Below are 23,237 nucleotides of genomic sequence, written 5' to 3' on the forward strand. Positions count from 1 at the left end.
GAAAATTCAAGTGTATTCCCACCTTCTTCTTTATCCATAAAATATTAATTTACCCAACATTCTCTATTTCAGCATATAAAATTAACAATTATTATAAATATCATTCTCTAGTATCAGTCCTCATTGTCCAATAACTCCATTTTGGCTGATATGTTGGCAACTATCACTTGCTTCTAATGTAAACACACTGTTGTGCAGGCAAGCTTGCCAAGTGTGCTTCCAATGTACCAGCAAACTAATTGAACAATGACTTTTGAGCCTTGCTCAAGCATGGACTTCAATGTGTTAACTTTGATACAACAAACATTTTTTCTCAAGAGTCCTGCAGCAAATTGACAACATTAAAAGAAACCCTAAGCTACATACCTAGTTCTGGCTATCTACACAGCAGAACTGACAGTCATGAGATTTCCCATTGAAGAAATCTTTTTACTACTTGTCCTCCTATCTCATTACACCGTTCTCAGAAGCCTTAATGTAAGCAGTCTATTTTACTATATAGAATAAAAATGATTTTAAAAATTCAGCATAATATCTATCAAATTAATACTATACTTTTTTATCTCTTTAAAATAACAAATAAATGCAAACAAATGAATATGTGAAACATAGTTATTTAAGAGTACAGCATACTTGTCAAAAATTGTATATTTATTTGGGTGAGCATTACTGGTTTATGAATTATCCAAAAGCAACAACAAGGGTTCATGGGAGCCAAAATAGAGTATAATCTTGTGTCTTGATGTAAATTTTGAAAGATGCCTGTGTGAAAAACCAAACACTGGATTTAAATTGATTCATTTGTTTAGAAACAGAACTACCATTCCTTGAATGTTTGCAATGGACATTAGTTAAATTTTAATAGATTCCGTCTTGTAATGAATGAAACTAGACAATACCAACATTTTAAAGATATTGTATGATGATCAAAGCACCAAAAATGGGGGTATAAGGTATGTCTTATTTCCTACTTGGCTCTTAATAACAGGCTATTTATTATTTTCTAGTATCAAATAAAGGTCCATAGGTTAAATTCAAATCATTATTATTGTAGAGCTTTGAGTAAATCTTTTAATTTTTAACCCAATTGATACTTTTTTTATGGCAAAAAAGAGTTTATTATACATTTAAAAGTATTTTGTGTTATTTATTTTCCTGTCCTGTTAGCCTTCTTTGAAGGTCCTATAACAGAGGTACTTGAAGATCTCTGGTCTACTGCGTTTTCTTGTTGTTTCTTTTTTGACACTATAATAAAATAAAAATGAAAGTAAATTAGTAAAATATCTTATTCCTTATCACTTAAAACTTTGCATAGACATATTAACATGAAATAACAGTATATAATAATAAATATATAAATAACTTGTGATATTTCAATATTACAAAAATATAAAAAACGACCTAGATAAATACACCTTAAGAACAATTATGAACTTAAAACGCATTTACACTTATTTTTAATTATAGAATTAATAAAATATTTCTTTCCAATTTATACTTTAAACATTTTATTTAATTTTAAGAACAATTAGGGATTGACAGGGCTTGTGTTCTATGAATATTAAAGAGTAAGGTAAACTAAATCCAATTGAATATCAATTAATAAATAATGTAAATCTGGCCAGGAACATGTTCTCGATATCAGGAAGGGTTTAAAAATTGATGTACAATAATCACTGCTGGAATTGGTGCTGGTGGTTGTTGCAAAAATACAAACTGGCTAAATTATGGGAATTTAAATGTTGAGAAAATTTACAATACTTCACAAAACAGAGAGTTTATGATTAGCTAAAATCCAGGATGTAGAAATCAAAGTAAATAAATATTTCAATATTGTGTTTAGAAACACACTATAGTTATCTTATACAGTTTAATTTCAGCTTACATTTTATTAAATATCTTGATAATAAAATCTTAAATTAATATGTGCGGTTTAATAAATGTTAAAGTACTATTATACTTAAATTGTTTGGAGAATTAAGAGTTCAAAAGAAATAGATGAAAAAAGTGAAACAATGAGTTCTTCCACTCAATTGAAATTGCTACTTGTGGTAAATTGCTGGTTTTTCGTTCATCAAAAGCAGAGTGGACCAGCACTGTAAGGTAATGCTGAAGCTCTCACTGATGGCCATATACATTCGGGATCATAACCTCTGAAATTTTGACACATTACCTTAGAGGAACTATCTCGAGGGTTATTTTCCTTCAATATACCAGTAATGCGCAATGTCTAGTAAGTAGTAGTAGAAAATAGTTCATGCTACTTTTAAATACATTTTATTTAGTGTTCAAACTTTAAATTTGTATTCATAGTTAAACTTAAAAATAAACTTACTCGTTAAAAAAGAAGAGAGAAACAGACTGGAATGAACAACAGCCTGAAATAATATTAATGTTAGTTCTGTATTGAATCTACATCAAAACGTAACATAGGAAAACACACATATGTGTTTAATAATACATATAATTTAAATAAAGATTGGTTCAAAAAACATACTTGCTCTGGTGAGCCCCAAACCCTTATTTCTCAATCGTCAACGTGATCATAGTACAACTGACCACAGAACCTTTACTTTTCATGATTCAATTAATTTTTTATTTGGTCATTTCTGTCATACACTATGATTAAAAAACTAAACTAAGATATGTCGGAAGACACATTTATTTTATTAAACACTTAAAGATAAACAACAAATGTCAACTGTTACAGACAAACCGCTTGCAAAGAAACATGCGCAGAAGCAAATATCTAAACAGCCACGAGCAGCAGGGGCCCTCCTCCAATGGTAGGGAGTGGGACAAGCATCTCCTCGTCTCTCTTTTATCAGCTGTGTAGATCGTGTATCGTTCACACCATTTTGTTTACACTGCAGCTACTTTCCTATTCTATAAGTATATTGTATTTTTGTGTGTAGGCCTAAACAAGCATAAAATATTAATTGAACAGAGTAATATAGCCATAGACGTATCCAGGAAGCTTGTGTTTTGCTGTGAGGTTAGCCAATAAGTGGCAGTGACCTGGTCAGGAAATAGAGCAAGCGGGCGAGAACCGAGCAGTGGTGGGAATACTGGGATCACAGCAGCAGAAGGGTATTTACCCCATCCTGCATGAACTAAAATCGCCCAGTGCCTGTTTGTAAGTGATTTACATATAGTAGTGTGCGATGAAGACTATTTATCGTAAGAAAAGGGTTGTTTGTTGATATAAACATTATTTAATATGATCTACCATGATGAAAAGGATAATTTTTAGGATAGAAACTTTTGATATCTTGCAATCAAAACTCTCCCAATTCTTATTGCAATTCCTATTTTTATTATTCTTAAATCGTATTCTTTTTCCACCCAACAATAAATTTTGAAAATTGCATATTTTTTATTATCTATAATAATTATACTACATATATTTTACAAGATAATATAGAATATGAAAATAATATAGTCCACTAATCAAGTGTTGAGAGTAAAGAAAAACATTCTAAGGATTGTCCATAATTTTTTTCACTAGGACAACAGATGTGTCTTACTACAGGTAAAAAGCATTATAGTTTATTCAGGAAATTTAGAAAAGGAGTGTTCAGTTTCATCTAGTGAGGGTTATATTTATTTAATTTTCTAACAATTGAAAAACCATTTCACAAAAAAGTGACGGTCTAAATAATAGAAAAACAAGATCATAGACAACATAATAGAAATGCCACAGCAGTACAACATCAATAAAAAAAAACATATTTTTAACAACAGACAATATCCAAATTTATATAGATCTAATAGAACACTAAGTAACTAACAATATAAAACAGAATATGTAACAATACATAGTGCTAATAACAATAACTCAATAATCCAACAATTCATTAAAAAAAACACATCTTCAACAATTTTAATAAAAATTCACAGCAGGTACCTAGTCTGTATAAGTGGCACTAGAGCCTTATACAGTTATATGAGTCTGAAGAGCACGGAAATTCCTAGTCAACATAAAGTGGGACAATGTGGATGTCACTTCTAAGAGATTTTCATTCTCTTATTAGCTGAAATAATCCAAAACCTTTTTGAACTCCTAGTATATTTGAAACCGTCTGAACTATAATATCAACTGAAAGATGTTAATTAAAGATGTTAATTTTCACTTACTTAACTTTTATAACTATTTACAATATATGGTTTTTTTTATGGCTGATAACAACTTGGCGATGTTTATTATTAGTCACTTAAGAAAGTTTCTCCATTTTAAGATAAGTGAAAACACAATTCACACACACTATTAATACTGGAACCACACTCAATTGGCTAAACGAAACAGGTTTTCCAATATAAAGAGATAGACACAAGTGTCTTGGACAAACTTTAAAGCGTAAATGACCACTAGTGAACTTGGTGCGCTAATATTCTAAGAACTCGCACTATCCATGTGGACTTTCCTGGATTTCTCAGATTAATCAAAACTCCAGAGGCTAATCACACTGTTGGTGGAGCATCACTCTCAACACTTAATAAGTGGACAGCAAAAGATTTTTTTTAAGTTAAATGAATTTGCATTTTTGGTACATCATTTGAAATCAAGTATTATTTTTAATGAAAAATCTTTATTATATTGCTTTATTATTACCTTAAACTTTCTTCTAGCATTAAAATTTTTCAGCCTGTCCAAAGTCTCTTGACGATGAAGTTTCTTTACAGTTTTAATTTTCTAAAAGTAAAAGAAACAAATAAAAAGTAATAAGGTTTACAAGAAACAGACCGACATCATAATTTTATATGAAATCTAAAACAACTAAATATAGTAATCATCATGATCTTACAAATTACATGTAAACATTTCATACAACATGGTAAAATGTCTATTATATGTCTAATTTATTAGTTTAAATTCATCCAAAATTTTAATTACCTTCTTGGTATCAATAATTTGAATAATTAATCAGAATTATACTGAAAAAAAAAAATATATATATATATATATATATATATACAGGGTGTATATTATGTCTGGAAACACCCAAATATATCCTTTAATAATTTAAATATAAATTTGAAACCTCTTACAATCGTGATAGAGATTGGGCATCTACTTTTTGGAAACAATGTTTTGTTATGTCACACCAACGGGGGACGTCCTGCCGAGGGTTATCGTGAATATTCTTAATGGAAGCCTATACCTTGTGTGATACATAATTTTAAAGGTAATAGCTTACTGAATTGAATGCCACAAACCGCATCTCAAAGGAATTATTCTATCAGAAAAATAGAGCATTTTTAGTATTGAAAATTTACTGATGTTCAACAATGTAATTTTAACATGGTTCTTGCCACAAAATGTGTTACACTAATTGTTTAGCAATTTTTTAAATGTTCAATTAAAATAAAATAAACAATTTATTTTTAAGCCTGGTTTCATTAGTACAAATTTTACCAGTTTTTATTACAATGAATAAAACTTATGAGTCACTTTCTCTGATTACTTATGAATCTGTACTTGGTGTTTTCCAGTCAGCAGGAAGGTTTAAAGAGACAAAGGTCACTAGCCTATGAGATACATTATTGTGTTAATTATCATCTGGTCTACAGGTTTCAGTTTGTTGAGCATGTGCATGGAGCTTTCACTAGACAGGTCTAAGCTTGGGAATTACAAATGGACAAAGGTCATATCATTCCTGTCGAGTTAATCAGTGTCTCTGAAGCATTGCTGTCAACAAGTTATCTAATTACAGTAGTTCAGTTTTTATTTGGAATTTTAATGGAATTGTCTGAAAGAGAACTCTGTTGATGATGTGAGGATATGGCGATCGTCAAAGATCTTATCGGGAAGTTTGTAATTTTGTTTAATGACACTTTCCCAGAAAGGGAATCCCATAAGTGTTTCAACAATATCAAAAACTATGAGCGTTTTGAAAATGACAGGGAGTGTACGTAATCGGCCAAAGTCCGGTAGGATACAATCTGCAACAGATGAAGAACATGCACTAGATGTTTTGCAAACATTTATTGAAGACCCACATACATCGCTCAGAAAAGCTGCACAGCAACAACGTGATATGCACCCTATGTCTGTGAGTAAGATTTTGAAAATTAATAAATACAAACCATTTAAAGTTCATTTAGTCCAACAGTTAAGTGAGGATGATTACGGACAGAAGAGTTGAGTTTTGAGTGAACTTGTGATGCGCAAATGTTGATGACAATAGAGATTTTCTGACCAACATACTATTTTCTGGTGAGGCAACTTTTTTTCCTAAATGGCAATGTTAACAGGCACAATTGCCGTTACTGGGCTAGTGAAAACCCACATTGGATTACTGAGTCCCATTCACAGCAACCACAAAAACTGAACGTATGGTGTGGAATTTTAGGTAACAAAATTGTTGGACCCTTTTTCATCAATGGAAATTTAAATGCCGAACTTTACTACAATATGCTCCAAAATGAAATAATCCCAGCTATTCAAATTGCATCAGGAGAATACTTTGATAATGTATGGTTTTCAGAAGGATGGTGCTCCACCCCATTATGGGCAGACAGGTAAGAGAGTATTTGGATTTAAGGTTTCTCTCATAAATGGATTGGCCGAAGAGGAGAAATCGAATGGCCTCCAAGATCTCCGGATTTGTCACCAATCGATTATTTCCTATGGGGTCATTTAAAATCCAATGTTTATAGAAGAAAGCCTCATAATTTGGAAGACCTAAGAAAACAGGATTATAGAGGAGATTGCTTTAATAACTGAAGAAATGTTAGGCAACTCTGTCGAATCATTTTACACAAGATTGGCTCATTGTCAAACCGTAGAAGGAACACAGTTCGAACAATTGCTTTGACACCAAATGCAGGTAAAACGTTTGTTGTAAGACTTTTCTAACAGCATACATTATTTTTTATTTGTAATAAGAAATCAATAACATAAGTATTTCCATAATTGTACTGTAATAAAAAACTGGCAAATTTGTGCTAATAGAACCAGCTTAAAATGAAATTTTTGTTTTATTTTATTGAACATTTAAAAAAAATGCTAAAAAAATTATTAGTGTAACACATTTTGTGGCAAGAACCATGTTAAAATTACATTGTTGAACATCAGTAAATTTTCAATACTAAAAATGCTCTATTTTCTGATAGAATAATTCCCTTGAGATGCGGTTTGTGGCATTCAATTCAGTAAACTATTACCTTTAAAATTATGTATCACAAGGTTATAGGCTTCCATTAAGAATATTCACGATAACCCTCGGCAGGACGTCCCCCGTTGGTGTGACATAACAAAACATTGTTCCAAAAAGTAGATGCCCAATCTCTATCACGATTGTAAGAGGTTTCAAATTTATATTTAAATTATTAAAGGATATATTTGGGTGTTTCCAGACATAATATACACCCTGTATATATATATATATAATATATATATATATATATATATATATATATATATTATTTACATTCATTAAATTTGTATAAATGGCAATAGCCGAATTTAATTTTTTCAATAAACGTTGAATCACAAAAACTACTTGCTCCGCCGGGACTTGAACCCGGATCTCTCACTTGCCGGGTGAATGTGCTACCATTACACCACAGAGCCCTTACTTTTTAAGATTCAATTATTGTGTATTTGGCCATATCTGTCAGATATGCGTTTAAATAACCAAACTAATATATGATCGGAAGACCAAAAAACCTGAGAGATCCGGGTTCGAGTCCCAGCGGAACAAGTACTTTTTGTGATTCAATGTTTATTGAAAAAATTATATATATACAGGGTGATTCAAAACTAAACGGCAATCTCTCGGGAGCTTATTTCTATAGCTAAAAACAAGTAAAAAAAGTTCATATAACCATATGCCCGGAAACGCTTCGTTAGCAAGTTACGCCTAGCGAACGATTTCGCCCGGATTTCAGAACCCTTGGTGAAGTCAGGCCGTATAAAAATGGTAAAAGGTAGTTACAAAGATACAAATACGATTGTTTTTTTATGTTTTTATATCTGACAAATTTATTAAAATTCGTCCCTGAGCTGTAAATGCAATACTTTCAGAGATATCTTACGTAAAACACAAGAATTGGTGCAAAGAAATAACACATTTTTTGTGTTTAACGTAAGATTACTTCCATAAATGTTAAATAAAGGTCATTTTTTTCTTAAACAGATTTGTAGAACATTTAATTCTGAAAAGATTCATGTGAATTACTTAGGAAAAAAAAATTAATAATAGGTATTGAAATTTAGCTTTATTTAAAAATAAAACAGGACGCACAAAAATGCATATTCTTATCTGCATAAAATATTAACTAATGTTTAGGTTGTGAGTAACAGCTGATCATTTATTCTAGACTGAACATTAACATAAAATGTATTTACCTTTATAAAACTGTAATAATCACCTATAATAGTTGCTCAAAAGCGTCCTCCGTTGTTAGCAATGCACGTTTTCGCACGACGAATCCACTCTTTTCTAGCGCGTTTCATAACGTTTGGAGCATTCTTGATAGTTTCTGCCGCCTCTGTAATGCGATTACGTAACTCCTCTATGGTGTTAATCCGTTTTGAATAAACAATTGACTTCATCCAACCCCATAAGAAAAAGTCTGCTGGCGTGAGGTCAGGAGAAACGTGGTGGCCATTTTACTGGTCCATTTCGACCAATCCATTGTCTACCGTATGTATCATTTAAATAGTTTTTCACATCATTAGAAAAATGTGGAGGTGCTCCGTCGTGCATAAACCATGCATTTATTCTGTTTTGAACAGGAATATCTTCCAAGAGGGTAGGCAGGTTTGTTCTTAAAAAAATTTAAGTACGCTACTCCATTAAGTCGATTAGGGAGGAAAAAATGGACCAATCAAATTATCAACCCAGAACACCAAGCCATACATTGACTGAAAATGTATGTTGAAAATGCCTCGTCGCAGTTTCATGTGGGTTGTCGTACGCCCAAGTATGGGTATTATGAAAATTTACAATTCCATTTCTAGTAAAACAGGATTCATCAGTAACGAGAATACGCTGAAGAAAAATACTGATGTCGTAAACAATTTCTTCTTAACCAGCGGCCAGAACATCTTCCGTTTATTAAGATCTTGCGGGTAATAAGTCTTGAACACGTGTTATATGGAATGGTACAACTGTGCTTCATGAAGTGTCCGCCATACGCTTGACTGGCAAATATTTAACTGACGTGATAATTGTCTGGTGCTTGTGGTTGGTGATAATTTCTACAGCATTTATTATTGCTTGTTCATTATTATAGTTCCTTGCGCTACGTTGACGACCAGTATCTATTCGCTTCGGTTTAAAGCTACCAGTTTCTCTAAGTCGTCTCTCCACAGCTTCAAATGTTTTGCGATCAGGTGTTCTTCGATGTGGAAAAGTATCACGATATTCCTGAACTGCAGCTAAACCATTCTTGTTAACTTTGCCGTAAATCAGTATCATGTCCGTATACTCTTCAAACGAATACATACCATTTACATGGCTATGGCTTACTGAACATGGCCTGAAAAAAATAGAAATAGAGAGTACAAAAATTGAAGGGTACTTTCTCATAGCAGAATACTGCAGAGAAAAATCATAAGCTTGGTGGTGTTGCCATATATGCCAAAGAAACCCTCAAAAAACTGCACAACAGCAACTGACATATCCCACCTCTGCCAAGAATTTAACTGTGAAGCAGCCATGGCAGTAATTGAATCCATGGGTAAATACATACACATTCTTGGGGTATATCGATCTCCCAAAGAGAATGTACGAGCCGGTGTAAAATGCCTTATCCAACATCTTAGAATATACTCAAGCACACAGTAAATCAATCATGCTTGCTGGAGACATAAACATCGACAGGATGAAAACAACCTAGACAACACTATCCTAGAAGATGAAACTACACACCCATAACATCCGAAGACTGCCACTTCCTGCAACACGTATCACACATAGCACTGCCACCCTCAATTGACTTCATATGCACAAACATAATCGAGGACAAACATTGGCACAGCCATACTTGAAACTGGGACTTTCTGACACATACTGCTCAAATTATAAAATATATGACTGGAGAGTAAACATCCCTCCACAGAATCATTCTCAAGAGAAACTTTTGTTATTCTAATACAGACCAGATAAAATCTCTCTAATGAATAAAAACTGGAATGCTGTCTATATGGCCCCAGATGCAGAGCAAGCATACAACATTCTTTCATAGAAACTCTCCAAGCAACGCTAGACATTGCCTGTCCTACTTAAAAAATGTAGTCAAAAACACAAAAGGAAACATGTGTATTATGACAACGAGGCCAAAGACCTTAAAAATGACTTTCTAAAAGCCCTGCACAAATTTGAGACCACAGGAAATACCCAAGACAAAGAAGATATGGTGGTTTAAAAAAGAAAAATTATGATAAAAAACTTAGAGAAATAAGAAAAAATGCTAATGCTGACTTCATCAACTCAGCTGACAACAAAAGTAAAGCTCTTTGGAATGTCTTAAACAATGAAAGAAGAGGAAAACATCAACTACAGCTAAACATATGTCTCTCAGTGAATGGGAAACATGTGGACAACCCCACACAAAACTGCAGACCACTTTAAACACCTTCTTCACAGAAGTAGCAGAACATTGACGCTGAAACAGAATAACTGCTTCCCCAGGGGACGCAGATGATAATGAAAATTACGAAACTCCCCTTAACTATGTTGATAAATCTCTATATCTAACCCCAACATGCATCAATGAAGTACGGAACATCATAAATGCCCTAAAATCAAAATTCTTCAAGTGGAGTGGATGAATATTCTTCTAAAATTGTGAAACACTGCTCTGAAGAGCTAATGCCGCCTTTAGTCAGCATAAATTAATAAGTCCTTCAGCCTTGGTGAGTTCCCTACAGCCCTTAAGCTCTCTAAAGTATACCCCAAACATAAAAAAAGGTTCAACACTGGAAGTCCAAAATTACCGTCCCATCTCTCTAATCTCAACATTCTCAAAAATCATAGAAAAAAAATAGCTCTACACAGACTCATGGCTCACCTAAAACAAGAAAATCTGATAACCGAAAAGCAACATGGATTTTTGAAAGGAAAATCAACCAAGCTCTGCCATCATCAGCCTTGTTGAACATGTTATTGACCAAATAGACAAAGAACAATACGTATCTGCACTCTTTCTTGACTACAGCAAGGCGTTTGATTGCCTGGGCCACGACATCATCTCAAAGAAATTAACATCATTAGGAATCAGAAACACAGCTAACAAATGGTTTGTAAGTTACCTCACAGGCCGATCTCAAATAGTCGAGCTGCAAAACTACCATTTATGGTGTAAACTACTTCACATCAAATCCAATCCACTACCTGTTACCCGTGGAGTACCGCAAGGATCTGTTTTGGGCCCAGTTCTCTTTGTCTTATTTGTGAATGACTTCCAGCTTATATACGTGATCACAATACCACTTGTGTGATGTATGCAGACGATACAACATTGTTGATTAAGAATGACTCTGCTGAAGGAGTGTACGAAAGTGCCACAAGCTCTCTCAGTTAAAGCCCTCAATTACTGCAGAAGGAATGATCTAGCCATGAATCCATCGAAGACAGTTCACATCAACTTCAGCAAGAGGAAGGACCATATCCCCTAACCCACTTGATGTATCAAGAAAAAGACCATATCAAATTCCCTTGGCGTAACTATTGACCACAAAACTTTACGTGGACTGAGCATGTAAACCAGGTTTGCAAAAAAAAATCAGCACTGGTATATATGTAGTACGCCGAATAAAATGTATCGGCAACTTGGAGGCAGCAAAAAACAGCTTACTATGCTTTGGTGGAAACTCATGTGAGGTATGGACTTGCTGTTTGGGGTGGATCCTCTGCAGGAAAACCTGAACAGAGTACTACTCCTGCAGAAAAAAGCTATCCGAACCCTAGCGGAACTCGAACACCAACAAAGCTGCCGACAAGCATTTAAAACCTTGGGAATTATGACAATTACTGCACTCTACATACAAGAAGTAATTTTTGCACGTTGACCAACTGCATGTACAAACAGGAAAAACCCTTCATACACATAACACAACGCCCATGCAGGAAAATTACACACTACCACTACATCGGACATCACTTTTCGAGGAAAAACCATCCTACATTGGTAGGAAGCTGAGGAACCTCCTGCCACAAGCTGTGAAAAACCTCAAGGGAGCTGCCTTGAAAAGATGTCTTCACAACTTCCTGGTGGACCACCCAATATACACCATCGAAGAATTCACAGAAGTAAACAAGGAAGATTGGAGGCTCTGACATCTTGTATTGATTATTTATTAATATCAATTATGTAATTTGTTAACATTGTGACTCTATTTACTGTTCTTGAAGAATATGTTAATAAAGAAATATGACTATGACTATGACTATGACATTATCTGCCATTATTTACTAAGATAATTACATACACTTTTATAAAAATATTTAATAAATATTTTAAAATTAAATATTTAATAAAATATTTTATACACTTGTATAAAATATTTCCAAATAATCACAGGATCTCATAAAAATACAATCTTCACACGCCACAATACAAAAACCTCCATAAAGGTTATTCAAATATTACTTCATGAACTTAATTTGTTGATCAGCTGATATTGCCAACCTTTGCAAAGAAAATATGACGATAAAAAGTGTTGAATAAATGATCAGCTGTTACTCACAACCTAAACATTAGTTAATATTTTATGCAGATAAGAATATGCATTTTTGTGCGTCTGTTTTTATTTTTAAATAAAGCTAAATTTCAATACCTATTTATTAATTTTTTTCCTAAGTAATTCACATGAATCTTTTCAGAATTAAATGTTCTACAAATCTGTTTAAGAAAAAAATGACCTTTATTTAACATTTATGGAAGTAATCTTACGTTAAACACAAAAATGTGTTATTTCTTTGCACCAATTCTTGTGTTTTACGTAAAGATATCTCTGAAAGTATTGCATTTACAGCTCTGGGACGAATTTTAATAAATTTGTCAGATATAAAAACATAAAAAACAATCGTATTTGTATCTTTGTAACTACCTTTACCATTTTTTATACGGCCTGACTTCACCAAGGGTTCTGAAATCCGGGCGAAAATCTTTCGCTTAGGCGTAACTCGCTAACGAAGCGTTTCCGGGCATATGGTTATATGAACTTTTTTACTTGTTTTTAGCTATAGAATAAGCTCTCGAGAGATTGCCGTTTAGTTTTGAATCACCCTGTATATATATATATATATATATTTATATATATATATATATATATATATATATATATATATATATATGATTGATATAATATCATAAGGCTTTTATCATATTCAGAATCTTTTTCACAAACTGAAAAATGTACTACAGAAAATTCTTTATATACTTTCACATAAGACCAGTATTTTTCTCAGCATTTTTTGGTTGAATTTTAAAAATAAGGAACTAAAATTGTTTACATTAAATATTTTCAAAATTTCGAAGCTTAATGGGAAATTTCACATTAACTTTGGATATATGTTATAAATCTAAAATACAGGTTCTCTGAAAAAGAATGCCAGGATTTTTTACTTACTATTTATTAACTAAATGATTTAAACATCAAATTGAAGTTGATACAACTAAGCTATGTTTTAAGTTTAAATCGTTTTCTGTTTTATGAACCCATAAACCTGCTCTCTTCTTTAGGTGTAAAACAATATCACAAAAGGTTAATATACAAAATTATTTCATAAACCAAGAAACATGGCACAATTTGTGCCAGAATTAAACATAAATACAGTACGTCAAAACATATATCTAGATACCAACACCAAGAGGATAAGAAATATAACATCACTTCACAATACACACAATGCATGTAGCGCATCACTTAAGTGACTGAGCAGGAAATTCATTCACAGCAAGGCATTTTCTGACATTTAAAAAAATATGGTCCTGACATATTTCCAATGTCAGGTTTTTAAAACTGGCTTTCATCAAAGTTATCATGATGTATTTCTACCCTTATGAGAGATTTTGAACATTTTAATGCAACTTCTAAAACTTTACAGTAAAAGCGGAATACAATTGACACTAAAAACAATAGTTGTTGTGTTCAAACAATCTAGTAGCTTTTGGAAATAAGTTGGACTTGTTGAGCTATCAAGTAACTCACCGTAAACCACACATGTTCTATAGCTTGAGCAGCCGTAAGCCGACGTTCGGGCACGACACACAGTAGCTTCATAATCATGTCCTTGCCTTCGACTGTCACATCTCTCCATATGTCTGATGACAGCTGCAGTAAAAACAATACTGTACTGTCTTACACACTTCTTCACCTCCATTGGCATTCAGCTCACTCCCCCCCCCCACTTCCTTTAATTTAGCAAAAACTTAATTAGGGCAGGAAGAGGTATAGGTAGATTTATCTGGTTTGGAAAATTTTGTTAAGTGTACCTGTAGACACTGTATCCCACATGCAGGTAAGTTAATCCTCTACCTGATCCTGTACAACTCCTGCAACTCTGATTCATCTTATTCCATCCTTAATTCCTTCAAATCACCAGCTAGGCTTATCCTGGGAATGTATGTGCAATAATCATCAAGAAATCTTGAAAACCACAGTCAGGCCTTATCCTTGTAAGAGTACATTATGCACACTCCATTACATCCTTCCGAATCACTATACTTGTACAACAGCTGTCCAGAAAGTAAAAAAAGAAAAGTTTTTTGTACTGTCATAGTGTCATGATATACTTTACTGAGATATGAGTCAAATTTGTGACCTATCACAATCAGTTTTGTATTATTAAAAGTACAGTTCTTGTTCAATATATTTCTGATAAAACTCCTAACAACAAACATTGTATTTTTGGGGAGGGGTGTATTGCTCAGATAATAATTTGTTAACATCTGAAAATACTGTGCTCAATTAAATACAATTCAAACTTGGGTCCTGAGGATGATGAGATATAACCAGGGACTGATGGCGGCGGTAGGTTGTGTAGGGATTTACTAGAACAGCTGATCTTCCTTTTTTTGCATTGACAGGATCTTAAGTGGAAAACACAGAAAATAGGATAGAAAAAAATCTACAGAATGGGTACTTCTATCCATCATAAACAATACAAATAATTCTAAATCTTTGAGTTTTTGTGCTCGCCTAAATTTTAATATTCATTGTTTTGACATTATGTTATTTATCTTGTATTTTATTCATATATAAAAATCTATAAATTTAATTTAAAGAACAAATGTTCAAAAAAAGTTAAATTCAATACATAATGTTTTTAAGATAATCTTTGAAAATTTAATATTTTTCTAACATTAAAATGTATATACTGAACTATTGTTTATAATGTAATCCTTTATTACAAAGTCTAGCAATAATAAATTGTTTAATCGTCTTTAAACTTTCCAGACTTTCATTGGATGGTGACAGTAAAAGAGTTAATTGTAATATTGATTTGACATAGCAGTCAAAATTGAATACAAAACTTTGGAATATTATATTCAAAGTACAGTCTTTACTATCATTACGCACTGTAACAATAAGTAGGCACTGTTATCACTAAGTGATAATCTTAGAAATTCTCTTAATAAATCATATATAAAATAATACCAATATTTCTAAAATAGAATTATTTGCTTACAAAATGAGCAGTTTGTTCTTGTACGAACGTTCAAACATTTGATGCAAAAAAAACAAACACTGCTTTCTCACTGTCAGTCTGAAGGTCAATTTTTGGGGGTGAGGGACAAAAGGTTTGTTGAAGAGCCACACACCATGTGACCACTCTGAGTACGATTATCTACAGGTAAGGCAGTAGCCTAATTAAAACCATCATATATTATTACAACAAATACTAATATACTATTTTAATGTAATATCACTGATCATTTAGTGCTGTACTAAGTAGTACCAGTAGTACAATTTACTTATTGATGAATTTGTTCTAATCTTCATTCAGAAGAATTGTAAAGAAATTTTAGATAATTTACAAAATTAGACAGAAAAAGTAACACATTTGCTCTGAGAGATAACGCAAGCTGACTGTTCCTCGACACGACACTGTGCCGATTGGGAGTGAAAGTTTTAAACACAAAGAAAACTCATTTCTAGAGTAATCTTACCTCATAATCTCCAGATTTTATGAGAGTGTTGAGTTTTCTTTCATCAGTGTGGTAAAATGGCTGGTATCCACCCAACATGATGTACAAAATAACACCTGTCAACAACACAATATAGTACACACTGCTTCATTAGATTGAACATCCCATGACTTATTTGATAAAAAAGGTTCATTTGACTTTTTTTATAGAAAGTGCAGTCTTGTTTTACAGTTATTCAATCTCATTTCTATAATTCTGTATCTCTTGAAAGAAGGACACAAGCAAAGTATTATAAGTGAGTCAGCTCATAAGCAGGTAGTAAAAATAGGTGACAAGGCAAGTACAAACCAAATATATCTGTAACTTATGCTTAATATCTTCATCAATTAATGCTTTTAGGTATTAGTTTCTGAACCTTTGGTGTAATTTATTGATAGTTCCTATCCTCATTGCTGAATACTAAGGTTTCGTACCTTAGAAGACGTAAATCGGTAGAAGAAAATCAAGCTTAGCCTTGCTACTGCTGGTTACTAACACATATGAAATTCTTTCCACTTTAGAAAGTTATATGTAACATTAGAATGCACTAAATCAAATTAATTAATGTAATTGAATTAATTACTATATATTATCTTAACAGAAATATTGTTATTTGGATTTTCAAAAAGGCTGATTACAAACAAAAAAACAAACCTACCACAGGCCCACAAATCTACAGGCCTCCCATATGGTTTCATTTCTAGGACCTCTGGAGCCATGTAGTTTGGTGTTCCTGCCAGACCTGAAAATTGAAGTAACTAAACAATTGAACTTAGATATTTCAATATTTACACATTTTTGTCCTATGACATCACAAAATATTGAAACAACAATACACACAAAAGTGTTATTACTATTTTATTATCAGATTTTATGTATATATATATATATATATATATATATATATATATATATATATATATATATATATATATATATATATATATATGTTTGCTCATACAAAAATGAATTAGATTTAGTTATAGTTACATAAAATTGTACTGTTTTATATTCATTAAGTGATGCAATTATAGTGGTCAAATTTTATAACTATGTATTAAGTCTAATACCCTAGAGGTATATTTAGATTTTTCACAATGACCAACTACTCAAATTTAGTCTTAGGTGTGATAGATCTATTATTTGTTCTGAAATATTCAGAAAAAAGAATAAAATTGTCCTATGACAAAGATTTTCTAAAAATTAATAGAGATTTTTCATCTTGTAAATAAATAATTAATGAAAAATGCTGTGTTTGGATCATCATTTTAGAAGAAATTCTAGTATTGTGTATGGCTGTATAGTTTTAACTGTTTTTCTGTACAACTCAATATATTACAAATAAAATACTGTGTCAAGGAACATCTCTAAGTATCAGTATATTAAAAAAACTAAATATGAGGTAAATCTGATCAAATACGACATCTGTGAAATAAAATTTAAGGTAGTAAATGACAATACACATTGACATATATTCTGCAATCATTATAAGCTCTAATTGTTCTGAAAACTCATTAATCAATACATTATTACTTCTTTATTTAATGAAGTATACTAGTTCTAAATTGAATTTCCGAAGTCATTATTTATTATAACAACTGTTAACCCAGCATTTTTTGATAGTATCGCTGAAGAGTCATACATCACATGCAAGTTACAATATAGTTAGAAATATTTTTGAAGCAGTATAAATGGAGGCAGTATGAAAGATTTTTTAATGGTATAATACAAGACACAAACTTGTATACAAGTATTATTTACCAATATAAGAAATAAATAACAAAACTACTGAAAATTTAATTACCAAACCATTTGTATTCACCCTCTAGTGCTTCAACAGCTAGGCCAAAATCTGCAAGTTTAATTACTTTATTCTCTTTGCTTTCCAGTAATATATTTTCAGGCTGAAAACATTAAACAATTCAGTGGAATAATTGTTGCAATAAAAAGGTTAAAAAATTAACTCTGAAATAGAAATTCATTTAAGCAAAGAAACAGCATTCATCCACAAACACAGAAGATATCTTTGAATTCTATGTTTTATAAAGCGGTTTGTACTCATACTATTATTCCTTTGGAATGAAATATTGAAACTTAAATAAAAAAGTACAGCAAATTAAACTATAACAACTACAAAAATACCAGATGAGGCAAAAGTCTGGATACACCCCTGTAAAAGTCAAATGGTGCAAGGAATTAGTTGTGTCTGGTATGGGAATGACTGAAGGAGGTTGTGCAACTTTTATGATCTATGGCGAAAAAGGTGGACATCTTAAAATCTGTCATCTTGGATTTAGATACAATTTTTCAAATGGGAAGGGTGCCATGTGGCATATCATATTGAACTGCTTCGTTAATAACCATAATTAATCTCAACATTTACCCTATTATATTATACACTAAAGAAAACCTCAGAAACTTATTTATTATGAATCAATTTCATACACACAACACCAGAAATTAAAATAAGCTTGACATTCCTCAACATCGACTGACCAAATTAGGAACATTCCATATGGTAAATTGTGTAAGATTTTTTAACAAGCTTCCAGAAATTGCTTTTGTTACTCCCATAACTAATTTAAAAAGAAAATGTTATTTTTGTCCTTATATAATCCATTTTATTCAATAGATGAGTTTTTAAATATGGATTTCAATATTCAGTTTTAAATCATTGCGTTTAAATTTTAAAATATATGTTTATTTTAAAACTGTAAGGTAAATATTTTTGAGTCTGCTAAACCTGTTTTGTAGTTTTCAATAATGGTTTGTTCCTATAATAGAATGTTTTATACTAAAAAGTGTATTGACAATGCCTATTTCATTGTATATATGATCAACGCCAATAAAGATCTTATGTCTTATGTTATCAGGAATATCATTGTGAAAGCTGTTTGAGATATATTTGTTTATTAAGATCAGTTAAAATCTAACCACCAGAGTAAACCAACACCCCCACAAAATGTCAAACAGTGTGAGGAATCATAACAACATCTGGTATGGAATGTCTGGTAGGAGCTATGGCAATAGCGGTGGCCATCTTGGAATCAGGTCGCATTTATCAAATGGGAAGAGGGTGTTATGGCAAATCATTTTGAACTGCCTCATTATCAGGAATACTATTGTGAAAGCTGTTTTGAGGTATCTTTGATTTGTAGGACCTGTTAAAATCAACCACCAGGGTAAGCAGCAGCCCTATAAAAGTAAAATAGTGAGAAGAATCATAACGGCATCTCAGAGGTGGCCATCTTGGATTTAGGCAGCATTTTTCAAATGGGAAGGGGGTCATGTGTTTCATCATACTGAACTATCTCATTATCAGGAATATTATTGTGAAATATATTTTAATAAATTAATGAAAAGATGTTTTATTTTAATCTCAAACAGCACATTACATAAAATACAAAACAAAACACCTACACTAGCTTCATGCTTACATTGTTTTGACATACATGTAATTGTTTTGGCCATACCAAACAGCATTCATTGCTAACAATGATTTCCTGTAATAAGGGGAATATTGTGTGGTCTGCTATGACATTTTTGTGATTACATCAAAAGCGTGTATACACTCTGTTGTCAGCATCTGTATCTTAGCTTTAAGCATGATTAATAAACTCAAAAACTATTAACAAACTACCAAAAATAAGTAATAAGAATTTGTAAAAGGCAACAATTAGTTTTAAAGTAATTAAAGAGTTACTCTAGTGGCATAAAAAATAAGGAAGAACTAAACATTAAAATAACTGCCTGAATTTTCTTTTTAGTTAATTTTTATTTTTTTCAGCTTTTATATATTTAGGGAGTTTATTGAAAAATGTGACTGCTGCTTGGAAAGAGGTTTTGAATCAAATTGATTCTGTGTTGTTGATGTATAGAGATTTTATTATATCATGTCTTATGATCACAATGTTCCTTCCTTCCAATAATTTAAATTTTGAATATATTATTGTTTCCAAAATATAAACAGGGCAAGACTAGAAAGTCTAATTCTTTAAAAGCAGATTTACATAGTTTTCTCAACAACTGTAGTTTTAATCATTCATATGAACTTAATTTACAATAAAGTCTCTGCAATTCATTGTTGTAATATATTATAACATCCCCATACAACAGTACCGTATGATTAATGAGGATTTGATATGTAATTAATAATGCCACAGTGCTCTCTAATTGCTTGTATTCAGGGAATAATCAACACCCCATACCTTCAAATCCCTGTGGATGACACCCATCAAATGGCAGTGCTTGACACTGTCCAACATTTGATACAAGCACTTGGCTGCCAACTCCTCCGTATAGTTGTCCACTCTGGTTACAAGGTCGTCAAACAGTTCTCCTCCAGTCACACTACAACCAACCAATGACATCACACACTTTCACATCAGCTTACTTTAAGACATGGAACAAAATTAGGGATTGAGACTAAAGTTATTTGCACGAAGTAGTGAAGCACTGCTCTGAGATTTACTAATCCCTTAAAGGTAATTATTAACACAAACCCGGATCTGGCTATTGAAATTACTGTAATGTGAGGCACTATTTTGCTAGTTGTGCACATCATCATTCAAAACTATGTCGAATGTTTATTATTGAAGTAAAGTATATACTATTTTATATTTTCTCTTTCAGTATTTTGCAAGGAAAATGTATTTCCAGCTTGATAGATTTTTGTATTTCAATTTAGGAATTTGTCGGCATTACAAACGTAAAAAAAATTAGCTAAAAAACCAAAGTAAAGCCTTATAAAAATTTAAAAATGTTTTATTTATTTTTCAAAATATACTAAATGTCCCCCCAAAAAGGTTTTGTATGCAAAACATAAAAAATACAACTTTCCACAAACAAAAAGTTTTAATTTAGGCAGGAAAATACGACAATTTTGGGTTCTTGCGAAAAACAATATATTCACATTTAAACATTTGTAGGTATTTCTAATATTATTAGTATATTTCAAAACTTTCACTATTACATATCACTTGATGGCAAATTTTACGTTGAAATGTTTGACGTCACTTGATGCAATCACAACTCTATTATTAAATAAAACAACATACTAGTGACTATTCAAAACTAGTCATTTGACATTATAGACATGCCACTAACGTTGTTTGCAATGGATGTCTTTCTTCGGACTAAAGAGTAACAAACAGATGTCTAGAACTGATGCTCTTGTTCAGGAACAAATTTCCATTGCAGTGCCAATCTTTTTTCCTAACGAAATTTCCTTATGTCTAAAGTAAAAGGAAAAATCCCATTTTTTGCATTCTGTCGAAGTGGGTGAACAAAAATGGCAAACTAACAATTTGTATTTAACTTATAAGTTCGGTGCGTACGTATTATGCATTATTATTCAATACAATATATATACACAATTAAACTGTGAAACATCCTAATTATTCTGTTATACAATTTGTTGTACTTAAATCTAATTTACCATAGCAAACGTTTGATTAAAAACATGACTGCATAAACTACTAGTCACTAGTCATTTGACAGATCCAGGGTTAAGCTTTATGTTTAACACAGAAGGATATTCTCTAAGGGTTAAGACAGGAGTAAAACAAAATTACTTCAAAATAATGGATTGAAATATAAGGATTTTCACAAATTGACATGTTTAATGACTACCTCATGCTTGCAAAAATATTCTACATCTTTTCAAGTCCAAATGTTATCCATTTGTTCCATCACTAGCCTGTTTGTTGTGTATGCTCAGTTCAAACAAATACAAGTAGCATTTACTATAGTAGTAATATTAAAATGATTTATCACACGCTTGAGATACTATAAATATATTTTAGAACTTCTAGCTATCTCTACATAAATGTTTATAAATTTCCATGCTAACGTTTTTTAAAACAAATATTAATGAAATCAAATATTATTTTATTGGTTACTTTAAAATTGTTAATTTGATTAAATGATGGTTTTTCTTCCAAATTTCAAGATGTAGGAATCTCCATGAAATTTGTATTAGATTTTATTCCTTCAGGATTTTAAAAGGATAATGTCTTTAGATAATTCTGTTTAAATGAACAGTTCAATATGATTCACATATTAATTTTTGTTTCTAATAGCCTTAAATATGAAGAAATCTGATATATATACAATGCATTCTATATTAAAACACAATCGCACCAATATCAACAGTTATGCTCCTACAAGGTAAGATTAAACTACACCACATGTCACTTAACTGCCTTCACTGAGATTGTTGGAACAGTTTTTATAACTCATTTCCATTGTCGAGATGTCCCATGGACAGATAGACAGACAGGCAATCTTACAGAAAAGAAATTTTTACATCCTGCTGGCAGACAAAAGAAAAATTTGTCAGCCTGCTGAGTGATAGACTTCAACGATGCGTAGTCAAATTCCATGGTTGAACATAACCAATCATAGAACTCATTTTTGTTTATGCAGAACTAAAGTTTCATACGATTTTTAAGGTTTACAGATGAAATTTTTCTCGAGATATCTCACAACATGATTCATTCACATATTTGTTAATTATGTTAGGTTTCATAGCAGTGTTAGAATAATAAAAGTTCCGATGAGCTACAGAGGGTCCTACAATGCAAGAGTTCACTGAAATAAAATCTTGTCGCAGACTTTTATAATTGACTTTCCACTCTATTATAGTTCTTTTTAATGTATGAATAAGCTACAGTGTTATTACATCAAATGTTAAAATGTCATATTATTGTACTCAGCTTACTTACAGATTGATTTATTCTACCATTTTCTCTTTGTCATCATGGTTAAGCATAAGACCAATGTAAAAATATTCACCAATGCTCAGCCAAATCCCATGAATTGACATGCACCATAATCAGACTCAGTGTTGCTCATACAGAAATCAAGCATTATGCAAAATTTCAAAGTCATAGTGTGGACAAATGAAATTCTTCTAGTCTTAGTGATTCAAAGTTCATTCTTCACCTAAGCATTTGCTGAACCTTATTACTTGATTTATTAATATTAATATAATTAATATAATTGTTATTAATACAGCACCAGTACATCTTACACCTCATCTCATATAGAGAATTTTACCTTTTACATTAAAAATCTAGTAATCTCATAAA

The 23,237-nt window shown here is 31.8% G+C and overlaps 1 protein-coding gene across 9 annotated transcripts in view; it reads right to left on the reverse strand.

The window, feature by feature from the left end:
• Nucleotides 1-322: 322 nt before the first annotated feature.
• Nucleotides 323-23,237, reverse strand: part of LOC124359102 (calcium/calmodulin-dependent protein kinase type II delta chain-like) — a 28,459-nt gene continuing 5,544 nt past the window's right edge. For 4 of the 9 annotated variants that reach the window (XM_046811554.1, XM_046811547.1, XM_046811555.1 and 1 more), the window contains 8 exons: nucleotides 20,355-20,496; nucleotides 17,951-18,050; nucleotides 16,805-16,888; nucleotides 16,129-16,223; nucleotides 14,168-14,290; nucleotides 4,613-4,693; nucleotides 2,336-2,378; nucleotides 323-1,245 (listed from right to left, as the gene is read on the reverse strand). In XM_046811554.1, coding sequence (XP_046667510.1) covers nucleotides 1,148-1,245; nucleotides 2,336-2,378; nucleotides 4,613-4,693; nucleotides 14,168-14,290; nucleotides 16,129-16,223; nucleotides 16,805-16,888; nucleotides 17,951-18,050; nucleotides 20,355-20,496 — 766 coding nt within the window. In that variant the 3' untranslated portion in view covers nucleotides 323-1,147. The remainder of the gene's footprint in view (nucleotides 1,246-2,335; nucleotides 2,379-4,612; nucleotides 4,694-14,167; nucleotides 14,291-16,128; nucleotides 16,224-16,804; nucleotides 16,889-17,950; nucleotides 18,051-20,354; nucleotides 20,497-23,237) is intronic. The other 5 variants (XM_046811548.1, XM_046811549.1, XM_046811551.1 and 2 more) reach the window with 5 other exon arrangements.

The sequence above is a fragment of the Homalodisca vitripennis genome, chromosome 4 (genome assembly GCF_021130785.1).
Source record: "Homalodisca vitripennis isolate AUS2020 chromosome 4, UT_GWSS_2.1, whole genome shotgun sequence".
Lineage (NCBI taxonomy): Eukaryota > Metazoa > Arthropoda > Insecta > Hemiptera > Cicadellidae > Homalodisca > Homalodisca vitripennis.